The sequence below is a fragment of the Daphnia pulicaria genome, chromosome 2, assembly GCF_021234035.1.
Source record: "Daphnia pulicaria isolate SC F1-1A chromosome 2, SC_F0-13Bv2, whole genome shotgun sequence".
Classification (NCBI taxonomy): domain Eukaryota; kingdom Metazoa; phylum Arthropoda; class Branchiopoda; order Diplostraca; family Daphniidae; genus Daphnia; species Daphnia pulicaria.
Genome location: NC_060914.1, coordinates 2,129,286 through 2,141,538, shown reverse-complemented (window position 1 = coordinate 2,141,538; position 12,253 = coordinate 2,129,286). Strand labels below are relative to the sequence as shown.

General features: G+C 39.2%; 4 protein-coding genes and 1 long non-coding RNA gene across 5 annotated transcripts in view; all 5 read right to left on the bottom strand.

The window, feature by feature from the left end:
• Positions 1-4,971, bottom strand: part of LOC124327128 (cytochrome P450 4C1-like) — a 41,514-nt gene extending 36,543 nt beyond the window's left edge. Inside the window, exons 1-3 of the mRNA XM_046786045.1 lie at positions 4,658-4,971; positions 4,416-4,525; positions 4,257-4,347 (exon numbers count right to left, since the gene is read on the bottom strand). Coding sequence (XP_046642001.1) covers positions 4,257-4,347; positions 4,416-4,525; positions 4,658-4,838 — 382 coding nt within the window. The 5' untranslated portion in view covers positions 4,839-4,971. The remainder of the gene's footprint in view (positions 1-4,256; positions 4,348-4,415; positions 4,526-4,657) is intronic.
• LOC124327106 (cytochrome P450 4C1-like) overlaps positions 1-12,253 on the bottom strand; it is a 204,788-nt gene that overhangs the window by 186,434 nt on the left and 6,101 nt on the right. The gene's annotated exons all lie outside the window — the stretch shown is intronic.
• Positions 765-2,206, bottom strand: LOC124327398. Its single transcript, XR_006916093.1, has 5 exons — positions 2,073-2,206; positions 1,820-2,008; positions 1,510-1,753; positions 1,236-1,440; positions 765-1,166 (listed from the first exon to the last, which is right to left on the bottom strand). It is a non-coding gene; the product is annotated as an uncharacterized LOC124327398 (long non-coding RNA).
• LOC124327126 (cytochrome P450 4C1-like) lies at positions 5,047-7,813 on the bottom strand. Its single transcript, XM_046786043.1, has 12 exons — positions 7,402-7,813; positions 7,183-7,292; positions 7,029-7,119; positions 6,765-6,965; positions 6,635-6,701; positions 6,437-6,563; positions 6,302-6,374; positions 6,131-6,234; positions 5,974-6,042; positions 5,729-5,897; positions 5,483-5,662; positions 5,047-5,406 (listed from the first exon to the last, which is right to left on the bottom strand). Exons 1-12 carry the CDS (start codon positions 7,580-7,582, stop codon positions 5,249-5,251), a joined length of 1,530 nt encoding a protein of 509 aa, XP_046641999.1. The 5' UTR covers positions 7,583-7,813; the 3' UTR covers positions 5,047-5,248.
• On the bottom strand, positions 7,879-11,950 carry LOC124327130 (cytochrome P450 4C1-like). Its single transcript, XM_046786048.1, has 14 exons — positions 11,795-11,950; positions 10,907-10,961; positions 10,278-10,469; positions 10,093-10,202; positions 9,809-9,899; positions 9,549-9,749; positions 9,408-9,474; positions 9,170-9,296; positions 9,034-9,106; positions 8,851-8,954; positions 8,721-8,789; positions 8,479-8,647; positions 8,223-8,402; positions 7,879-8,161 (listed from the first exon to the last, which is right to left on the bottom strand). Exons 3-14 carry the CDS (start codon positions 10,450-10,452, stop codon positions 8,004-8,006), a joined length of 1,524 nt encoding a protein of 507 aa, XP_046642004.1. The 5' UTR covers positions 10,453-10,469; positions 10,907-10,961; positions 11,795-11,950; the 3' UTR covers positions 7,879-8,003.

Sequence of the window (12,253 nt, the reverse complement as noted above, 5' to 3'; positions counted from 1 at the left end):
AAGTATATAATAAATTTTTCGTCAAAAACTACATAACGTTGACTCATCAAGTGGACTGACGCGAAAAATTTGCAAAACGATCGTTGCGAAAAATTTTTCGCACCGAACGTTTGGAGCTCCTCCCATTTGATTGCATTTGATTTGGATTCCCAAAAGAATTCTCGTCAAGGGCGCCAACACATGAAACTACTTCCGAGAATAACGTAATAAAAACAAAATTCATCTATTCCTATAATTTTATCCATGATTGGCAAATTTCGACATTGTGGTTTGGCTAGTTGGAAACGTGATATGATTTTCAAGCACAAGCATGCTTTGAGTCGTTCCAAATCCAGTAAATTGAAAACCCATTGCAAATATATGGCAAGATTCCATTAAACTGTTGTTTTAATTCATTTAGTGGCTTAAATCTGGTCGTCTGGTTTGATTCTAGATAAAATAAATGTACAGGAACTTTTCATGGTTAGAGCATGGCCATGTGTAGGCCAACCACATGTTTATGTAAATTTTTCTGCCTAGGTCTTTTCTTACTTAATTCTATTTTCTTTAAATCATGACAGTCTGACAGAACATCTATGGCATTTCACTTCAATCTTTTGAGCATATTGTCCCCATTCCCTTTCTAATGCAATCTTTTGTTTTCCTTAGTGCTTTATGTGGTATTTGTCAACGTCTCCTCATCAGCATGGCTACCACATCAAATCTTCCAGCTCAGCTCAGACGTGCACTAATAAGGTAGGAAATGAATCTCATACTGAGTCCAGTTGGCAAACAAACGTTATGGTATTGTACAAATCTGCAAACAAACATCTATGGTCATTAGAGAACAAGTAAACTGCTCATCATCAGATGATGATGCACGTATGAGCTTGAATAAAGTAAACTGCACTTGAGACAATGTTAGGCCCGCCTGGCGAATTGGTAGTTGACTGTGTAGCGATGAACTTTTGTACGCCTCCAAACACAATCAACTCTCCTCGCCCGTGTACAATGGAGTAGAGCACTGCTTCTTCAGGTGAACCGCGTCCGCTTGTGACTGCATCATTCGGTGGTAACCATCGAACTTTATTCTTCGTAAGAGCTTCACTGATATCAAGCAGGCACAGACTCATCGACGATTGGTTGGAGGAGTTCACTTTGTCTTGCTGAATTTCATGTACCTTTCCCTGAATGCGTAAACAAAATATGTTAATTTCTATCAAATGCCGATCCTTTCAAAAGTAAAAACGTGATACCTGCAACCGCTGGATACGTTCTTCCATTTGCTTTAACGCTTCCAGTTGTTTCCCTCGATTTTTCATTGCGTTCGGTCGAATTGACGGTTTCGATCCTGGCCGTGGGTGAACACGCACAGGTTCCTTGGGTTCCTCCTCTTAACGCCTTGCATTCAAATCGCCTTTGCTATTTCCATTTACGTTTCTTTCGTCTTGGACTCGTATGCTGAAATGGTTGAAATAACGTTATTTGAACTAAAACCTTAGTACGGAAATTTAACGAGCATTATTTTACTTATTGTTTGGGCGGGCTGGTGGGTTTTCGACCGGTGGAACCCAAACAGATCGACCACGAATCTGGGCAGACATGTTGTAATGTGATGCGTAAGCCGGATGCGGACTGGACGCTTGCTGGGCGTTTGGCCTTCGGCACAAAAATACCACTTTTTCTTCCACTTTACAACCGGGTGAACACCACATGTGGCACGCGCCATGTTCTTGATTTTCCACAGATAGCTCCTTCCATCGCCATCGTAATCCTGTTTTTAAAAGAAAATACTTGTTTTCAATAAAATTATCTTGTTTGACATTTGTGTCAATCGAACCTTCCATGTTGAGTAACCAAACGTCATTGAAGACGCTGTTGGGACCTCCACAGTCCACAGCCACCGATGATTAGCAAATTGTGTTCATTTAAAGATATTTGAGTCTGTCCATAACGACCTTGCGGTTTTGGTTCATCGATTTCTGGTTGAAACCAAAAGTTATTTTCTAGATCGTAGCACAAAATTTCCCTGGAAGAACAATAGTGTTAGGTTTGTTGATGTTTATTTCAATCCTCTGTTGACAGTAGCTTACTGTGATGGCTGCCCGAGTGACAGCTGCCGTCTGATGCCTCCAAAAACAATCATGTGATGGCCATGAACGGTTGCTGAGTGACCGGCAGCTGAAGGTGGAGCTGGATGTGTGTATTCATTAGTCCCATTTGTTGGTTTTAATCGATAAATGTTGAGCTCATTGAAAAGTTGGCAAACCTGTTGAAAATTTCAATTATTCAAAGTTCTATCTTTTTTCTGTGCCAAATACTTTGAGTAAATTTACTTGGTGGAGGGGGGAAGAGGAAGACTGTGTCCATCCACCGTACAAGATTAGAGTCTTTGTAACACACTAAAGTTGCACAAGCTTTGGGTGAAGGATAGGATCCTGTAGGAAGCGGCCTCACCCAACTTCTTGTTGTGAGATTCAATTTCCACAAGTCATTGATGGTAGTATTGGTTGATGTGCACCCTCCAAATACATACATGTAATTATCTGTGCAGGGAATTGAAGACACATTAAAGTATAAATTATTTTTTTATTTTTTTTTGCAAAGAGACACAATACCATAATAGCAGGCACTGCAGGCAGCATGATATGAGTAACGTCTTGATATTGTAGCGAAAAGGTCCTGGGTGGATGGTAGGGTTTCCCAGTGAATGTTGTTTTCATTAAGACTTGAGTGAAACCTTATTTGATGCTTGTTGACCATGTAATGTTTGAGTAAAAATCGAGATTGTAGCGAGCTGGAACAACAATCAAAGACGACGTTCTTGCAGACAAGTTTGCACGATTGCAAATCACTGTAAGGCGAAACGAGTCCAAGAATATATTCAAGAACTTCGGTGGGCAAATTTCGGATGAAGGCCTCATCTTCCGGCATTCCAGTAACAACACTTTCGGAACGAACTGATCCAACACAGTACAAAGAAGTTTTTTGAATCCGGCAGAATTAAAAAAAAAACCCACCCGGATACTTCGCGACTAGAAGTAGGCTACTGATTTTTCTTTTTCTGTTGTTGTTGTCAACTCTTTTGACGGGTAGTCAGCACCATCTTTCTTTTTTCACCGCCAGGTGGCGTTGGCATTCCAGATTTTGGGCTTTTTTCCACCTATTTTATTTTGGCCTATTTTATTTTGGCCTATTTTATTTTGACAAATGAAAAGCAGCATAAATCACGTCTACCATCAGAATTTCACTTGTTTTTTTCTTTGAGTAAAACATCTGCCAACACTTGCGCGTCTACTTTTTTTGTTGTTGTTGTAATACCGAAGAGGGTGTGGTTTGATTTCCGTGTAGATTGATGATGGCCGCGCTTCATCCGTCATGGTGTGTAGTTGCCGCCTATATTCTATCTTGTTACTATTTTAACATGTTTGTTTAAACCATTTTGAAAATAACCCGAAATGTTCAGATATAATTCCCGCAGTGGTGCCATTTTGGAATGTGTGAGGACTTCTAGGCCTCTTAAGAGTCAAAAGGATCGGTAGAGATAACGTCAGTTTGCAAGTTAACAAACAAGCGAGGAATCAATCGAAAGATATGGAGGAAACGTGTTTTTAAGGGCGATCCGGTGGATGAATAAATAAAGCCAAGGGGGGATGCAATGGGAGGGGGGAGAAGGATCAGCAGCAGCCCTTTTTGCTCCCCGCTTAAGAGTCTGTTTTGCTCCGTCGACATACACATACAGAGCGATATGAGAGAACATGCCCTCCTATACGAACGACGCCGACGCCTGAGGAAGAGGAGGGGGAAGGCCAATATCACTGCGCCGCTTGCTGCGTCGTTGGCTGGTGTTTAAAAAACTCTGGAGCGTGCGCCAGTCACGTGACCCTATATACTGGGGCAAGGGCTTTGCGTTCTTTTCCTAATGCCGTTAACGAGAGAATTGTTGGATTCTTTAGCCATGGCATTTGAAATAGTTCCGTGAAAACTTGGCTAATTCTTTAACAAAAATAGAATAAATAGTAACCGTACGTCATTTAAGCTTGCAAATTTTTACCTGTAAACTGACCTGCTATAATCAGACGTTTCCGTCTGCGCATTAATGTTTGTCCCCATAGCTGCCTCTATAGAAATTTTAAAAATATTATTTCTTATTCAATTAGACGGTTGACAATTTTTTCTTACCACAGATAATATCCAGTGAACATCATGTCTAAAAATAAAGCCTTGGTTACAACCTGACTAATTGTACGATAACTAGTTAACTTTTTCGTGCTTACCTGAGCTCAAAAGAAGTCCCTGTCCCAACCAAGGAACTAGATCATCATACGACGCACCTTTATCGATAATCTTCTGGCTACTTAGAACTGCCTGTAAAAGATAAGATCAAATCACGATAATTAAATTAGTATCTGTCGTTTTTTTATTACGGATATTACCTCCATTAACTCCGGCGAGGAAATGTTGATGTAGCAGTGAGTTCCAGTAAACATTCGATAAATATCTCCATATTTTTGGACCCATTCGATTTGTAAAATGTCATGCAACTCTGCGTGAAGGGATATAGAGAATATGTTTAAATTACGAAATCATCTAACATTAAGCACTTCTCAAATAATCGATAAATAGCGAAATATATTTAAAGATGGTTGAGGGTGCAAGACAAATATTTGCGACTCACGGTCTAGTCCCCCGGCTAACTCCAAGGCGTTTCCAATTAAGGGAAGGTATTTGGGCCCGGGGATGCGATTGACGGCGACATGAAAACGGGAAGTGTGGATGTAAATCCACCATCCGATGTAGGCGAGAATGAGTAGCAACGCTACAACGCAGAAGGCTACAAAGTAACTGTACACTGACATGGTCTTAACATAAAAGAAACATAAAACTGGTTAGAAACGTGATTCTTCGTAACTCTGAACAAACTGAGCGGTTGCCAACCAGTGTGTTTGCAATCACGAACTTCCTCTTGCTGCGCTCAAAAAGGCAAACGTTGTTTGCTCTGATGTTGACTTGACTCTGTATGTGTTTTAATTGCTATAAAGTATACGTTCGTGAAGGATATCGAAATTCTAGCATGAATGTCTATTAAATAACTTGTTGCCCCAACAAAAAATACCAGACAGTGCCACCAATATCATTGCAAAGTGACAGACAAAACAGTTCCTTTCTTTCCCACATCCGTTCTTTATGGAAGTTCACCACTTGCTTACAGAACGGAAATCCCAATTAAAATAGCTTCCGCATTATATCGCGCAGATCACAAACGCTTTCAACGACGGGAGACAACTAAATTGATGCCGTTCATGGATTTCAGGACGAGCTGATTTGCAATAATTGGTGGCTTGGTGTTGGATAAGGCCTCGAATTTAAAACGGCGAAGAAGGGTCGATAGCACAATTTTGCTTTCCAACATCGCAAATCTTTGTCCTGAAAAGAAGAAGTAATTTGTTTTTAATACCCGTGAAATTATGGGTGTATTGCGCAGGGAGCCAAATTTATTTACCGATACAGTTGCGAGGTCCAGCACTAAACGGGACGTACGCGTAAGGATGCCGGCCAATAGCCTCGTCTTGAAAAAAACGTTCGGGATTGAAAACCAAAGGATCCGGAAATATTTCGGGATTTCGATGCGCAGCTAAAATTAAAAACCCTATCGTGCATCCGGCAGGTATTAAATATTTGCCTGGAAGTAAAAACAGGTTTCAGTTCATTGAAACATTTGCATCACGCAACAGTTTTTCGGTTTTACCAATTTGAAGATCTTCTTGGACAGTCCTTTCAAATGCAGGAACGCTAGGATACATCCGCAACGTTTCTTTAATGCAGCATTCAAGATACTTCAAATTAGGAATGTCTCCTTGGGTGCAATCTCTTTCCGAATCCCCAAATTCGTTCTGGAGTTCGACCCACGCTCTTTCCTTTTTTAAATGAAATAAAGTTAGTATTAGGTTCAATTTTGATAATATCGATAATGGCAATTTAAATAATTTTTACCTGAATGTCTGGATTCATGGCCATGACATACAGGAACCAGCTCAGCAACGAAGTAGTTGTGTCGTGTCCCTGTTTTATACAAGTTGACGAATCAATTCAAAATTTGGGGCCCATAAAATCTTGCGTGTCTTAAAGTTGAAACGCTGCACCTACGTACCTCAAACATAAAAGTGTCGATTTCATTCCGAATGTCCTGATTCGAGAGAACTTTTCCTTCCTCTGAAGCTTTGAGCAGCAAATCGAGAAGTGGTAATCGGTTTCCTGTTTTCGTTTGCAGTGAAAAGTATTTAATTGCTTTGCACTGTTTTAATTGTGTTTCTTCACGCACTAATTCCTGTTTCCTTGTCGTCGACTTCAATATCTCCTTTTTTCTTCAACATTTCTCGTCTGTTGTTTATCACCTAAAATGAGGGGGGAAATTTCAAGCAATTTTACGGCTTAATGACAGACAATATTGACTAACTTCTTCAGTAAATCCATGGAGGGTTTTAAGCAGTTGATTGCGTTCTTTTCCCAACGCCGATAAAGAGAGAATTGTTGGATTTCTTAGCCAAGGTTGTTGAAATTGTTCCGTGATAACTTGGCCAATTCTAAAAAAAAATAGAACGATGATTATGAACGCTAAAAAGTTTAAATGCCTTAACCATTTATTAGTTATTACCTGTAAACTGCCTTGATGTAATCAGAAGTTTCCGTTTGCGCATTGATTTTCGTCCCCATTGCAGCCTCTAGAAAAGTTTATAGAAAAAATGTTTTCCATGTAGAAGACATAAGAAAATAATATGTTTTACCACAGATAATATCAAGCGAACACCGAGTAATTAACGGATACACGTCCATTTCGCCCTTCCCGTCAGCAAACGATTGACAGATGTCCCCAATAATTCCACAAAGGATGCGACTCTGCTCGTTGAATACTTCTACGAAGCTATTCAGAATTGAGAAGTGAAAAGCTGGCGTCAACAGCTTCCGTCGAGATCTCCACAAATCACCTTTAAATGAATTTTAATAAAAATCAGAATATTGGTAAGACAATAGGCAATATTTGTTCTTACCGGAACTTATCAGAAGTCCTTGTCCCAACCACGGAGCCAGTTCACTGTAGGACATACCTTTATCGATGGTCTTCTGGCTACTCAAAACGACCTATAGAGAAATATTTCCAATTTTTAAATACCTATCAGTGATATTTTTTTAAACCGACATTACTTCCATTAATTCCGGCGAAGAAATGGGGATGTAGCAGTGAGTACCAACAAATATTCTATAAATCCCCCCATATTTTTGGGTCCATTTGATTTGAAAAGTGTGAAGTAAATCTGCGAGTAGACAAAACTTATGTGAATTTTTAAAAAATATTTCAATATATGTTACTAGCGCTACTTCCTATGAACCCCACTAGTGACCGTGAAAAATAAAGATACTCACGGTCGAGCCCTCCGGCTATCTCCAAAACATTTCCAACAATGGGAAGGTATTTAGGTCCAGGAATCCGATTGACTGTCACATGAAAAGGTGAAGTGTGGATGTATATCCACCATCCTATGTAGGCAAGAACAAGGAGCAATGCTACAACACAAAAAGCTACAAAGACGCTGTACAATGTCATCGTCTTCGAGCAGAATTAACGCAACAAAAACAAAATACCGGTTAGAAACGTGATTCGTCTATCAAGTTCCTCAACAAACTGAGCGGTTTCCATCCACGAACTCTCTCTTGCTGCGTCAAAAAATGCAACATTGCCGTATCTGGTGTTGACTTAACCTGTTTGAACTACTACATAATACCAGGATGTCAAAATTCTAGCACGAATATAAGACTTTTTATCTTTCCATATGTTTTATAACTTGTTATCTCAATAAAAATGCCAGACCAAACGGCTCCTCTCCTTTCCATATTCGTTAGTTGTGGAAGTTTGCCAATTACACTTCACGAGTGCTTAAAGTACGGAAAACAGTTTTGCCAATACCGTGTTATTAATTCACAATTTAAATCGCCCCCGCAATATGTCGCGCAGATCACAAACGCTTTCAACGACGAGAGACAACTAAATTGATGCCGTTCATCGACTTCAAGATGAGTTGAGTTGATCTAATCGGTGGCTTGGTGTTGGCTGAGACCTCGAATTTGAAACGGCGAAGGAGCGTTGACAGCACGACTTTGGTTTCCAACATGGCAAATCTTTGTCCTGGATGGAAAGAGTTAAACTTTGAAACCTCTTCTAGAGTAAAGGAAATTAAATTAAATACCGATGCAGTTGCGGGGTCCAGCACTGAACGGGATGTACGCATACGGATGCCGGCCAACAGCCTCGTCCGGGAAAAAACGTTCGGGGTTGAAAACCAACGGATCCGGAAATGTTTTTGGATTTCGATGCGTTGCAAAAGTTGGACACGCTACCGTGCAACCGGCAGGAATTAAATATTTACCTTTAAACACAAATAGACATACATTAAAATAAAAGGTTTAAAATAAATTCAGGGTAAACAGAGACAAAGTTCTAACCAATCTGAACATCTTCTAAAATTGTCCTATCAAATAAAGGGACGCTGGGATACAAGCGCAACGTTTCTTTAATGCAGCATTCAAGATACTTCAAGTTGGGAATATCCTCTTCTGAGCAATCTCTTTCTGAGTCACCAAATAGATCGTCTAGTTCGGTCCGTACTTTATCCTAAATATAGAAATTCAAAGTGATTAACAGAGCGCTACAATAATAATCGCTTATTAAGCTGTTAGAAACTTACCTGGCAATCTGTATTTGTTGCCATGCAGTACAGAAACCAACCCATCAGAGAAGAGACTGTGTCGTGACCCTTATAGATATTAGAACGTATAACGTTTCACGAAATTAAATTTAGAATAAACCAAAAGTACCTCAAACATGAAAGTATCAATTTCATTCCGGATGTCCTGATTTGAGAGGACCTTCCCGTCATCAGAGGTCTTGATCAGCAAGTCGAGAAGCGGCAAACGATTTCCTATTATCATTATACAATTAAAAATTTAATCGAATATAATTAGTGATGACTTCTATATTGCGTGTTTTATTTTACGTACTCATCCCCGTTTCAATTTCTCCGGTTTTCTTATTTCCTTTTTTATTCAAGGCTTCCCGTCTTTTGTGAATCACCTAGAAAAGACGTTAAATTTTATAATTTGTAGATTTTTTAGACTCGTAAAGATCTAGACAGACGTCTTCAGTGAATCCATGGAGAATTTTCAACAATCGATTGTGTTCTCTGCCCAACGCGGAAACCGAAAAAATCCACGGAATTTCTAACCACGGTTGCTGGAATTGCTGCACAATTACCTGACCAATTCTACATAAACAAGACAACGTAGAAGGCAAAAATATATTAAATAGGAACTCTAAGGGAAATAAACTGTTACAGTTTTGAAGTACAAAAACAATTATTATAAACTCCTCCCACCTGTAAACTGCCCGTACGTATTCAGAATCCTTAGTTTGAGCATTGATTGTTGTTCCCATGGAAGCCTCTAGAAGAAAGAACGAAAGAAAAAAAAACGTTTATTAAACTCCGCGTAATAATTCAAGACTAAAATTATTTTACCACAGATAATATCCAGTGAACATCGTGTAATTAATGGATACACGTCCATTTCGCTTTTTCCATCCGCAAACGATTGACAAATGTCTTCAATAATTCCACAGAGGATGCGACTCTGCTCGTTAAATACTTCAACGAAGCTATTCAAAATCGAAAAGTGAAAGGCTGGCGTCAGCAACTTCCGTCGCGATCGCCACAAATCACCTTGAAAACGTAATCGTATGTTAATTAACAGTTCAGAAGAATTAGAAATCGGTCGTTACCGGAGCTAACGAGTAGTCCCAGTCCCAACCAGGGAACTAGGTTGACATAAGACGAGCCTTTGTCGATGATCTTCTGGCTGCTCAAAATCGTCTGAAGAAAATAGAAAGGCAATAACAAATTACGTACAAAACAACTAACATTATTTCATTACTTGACAAGGCAAATTGGCGATAACAACATGTTTATCTTTCTAATTAATCCAACAACTATCAGTGCTCTCACACTCTCTAGTAGTAAACTTAAGCTCCGCCCAAAAGCGACCTCTTAGAATAAATGTTTTTACCTCTAGTAACTCGGGTGTGGAAATAACAACGTAGCAGTGGTTTCCGAGAAATATGCGGTAGACTTCCCCGTATTTTTCTGGCCATTTCTCTTGAAACATGTGAAGTACATCTGAAGCGTGAAATAAAGTATTTTTCTTAGATCAAATTAACTTTAAAATCAGATATAGCTATAATTAGTCCTTACTGTCTAGCCCTCCAGCTAACTCCAATGAATTTCCTAGTAAGGGCAGATGAAATTTGGGACCCGGGATCCGATTCACCAATACGTGGAAAGGTGAAAAGCGAATGTATAAACACCAGGACACGAAGGCGAGAATGAATCCCAAAGCGAAGACGGCCGCACAGAAATCAAACGACATCCTGTCTTTGACAAGGGCTTAACAGAATAAACAAATGTACGTGACTCCCCTCAGGTCTTTGGGGGAGAACTGTCGTGAATAATCAATTCGTTTAGCCCCAAGCAAAGTATAGCATGTAAAGGCAACGTTGTTTGGTAGCGCGTATGGGGACAAAGCTGTGAATTACGTCAACATTCGATTAAATTTATTACAAAAATATTGCGCCAATGAAACAAAATTCAAATATTTGGTAGAAATTAATTAATGAGATAATGAATTTGAATTAGTATCCCGTTCAGTTTTGCATTGCTTGATAAAAGAATAATAATGAATTATGGCTGACGGCGGAGAAGCGAAAGCGCATGCAGGTAATCTTGTCAAAATTTGTTTTCTACTATTCCCAATCAAAATCAAAATCAGTATTGCACCTTGAATAATCTAATAAGACTAAAGAAGCCATGACACGTTGCATTACCTGCTAGAGTCTATACTCGCCGTGCTGGCACAATCGATCAATATTTTAAGTGCACCTAAATAATTTTAGAAAAACAAAGGTGTACGTTAACCATTAAACAAAGAAGAGTGTTTTTAATACGATCAAATCCTCCCATTAAATCCACAGGATGGTTTCAGTGACGGGAATGTTCGGCGGCATTTGAGGCGAATATTTCCTGGTCGAACAACACGTGACACAAAGCCGACATATATCAATGAACCATTGCATAACTGCCACAATAACCACCAAAATAAACAATACAAGAACGATTATGATGATTACGAAATCCTCTTCCATTTCCTCTTTCATTTTCTTCACGAAAAGTACGACCCGATTGAGAGAGATGATGGGTGATTATTGAAAACACTTGGCATTAAAAATTTAGAACTTTACATAATGGGAATGTGTTTCCTTCAAACGATTCTTTGACGAAATAGGCCAAACCCCCAAAGATTTAAAACGTCATAACTTCTGAAAAAATTTAAAATTCATCGCAAATTGAGAAAGCCCGTCACTTGACAAACGTTTCTGGGAGCTACGCGACATACCTAGAAGAGCTGCCTTGAAACAGACAGCTGATTCTTTCGTGGAAACGTCCATAACAATTAACTGGTTCTTTCAATCGTCAAGAGACTTTCTCACAACACACATATACGTGTAAAACTTATTGACTAGGCACACGAACTGTCAACGTTACTTCCCACAGGAGATTTTTAACATTAACATTGGAAATAGATTTGTTTTCTACGAGTTCTATCACACCCACAATTATTCTCAGTAAACTAACGCCATGTGATAACAGAACTAATGATGGCAAGAAAGTAACAAAATGTGACCCTTTATTAATTGTAGTGAGTAAATGCTTACCTTTAATATACGAATAATTCTGCACTAGCCCAAAAGGAAGCTCCCGCCATCACACCAAAATTAAACCTGTTACACACACACCTATCACAAAATTAAACAGCTGACTCTGCAGCAGACAACCTTTCAGCACTCAAGTTCGTTACAAAATGAGACGAAACCACAAAACGATCGAGGAAAAGGGGGCGTTCATTTACATACCCTTCCTCTGTTATCCAGATATTTAAATTCTACCAAAAAATTCGGGGTTAGGGTAAACAAAACTGACAAGGTCAAATCACAAAAAGGTTTTGTATTACCATACGAAACTAGCGAGGAAACGTGTTGATACTTTTCGTAATTTAACAACATTAAACAGTTGCAAAATTGAAGAGATGAAGTTTGACACAGCTTTTGTTTAACCACACAATGAAAAAAAGTGCAATAATTTTTCATCGAGCAGAAATGAGAAGTTTTATCTGC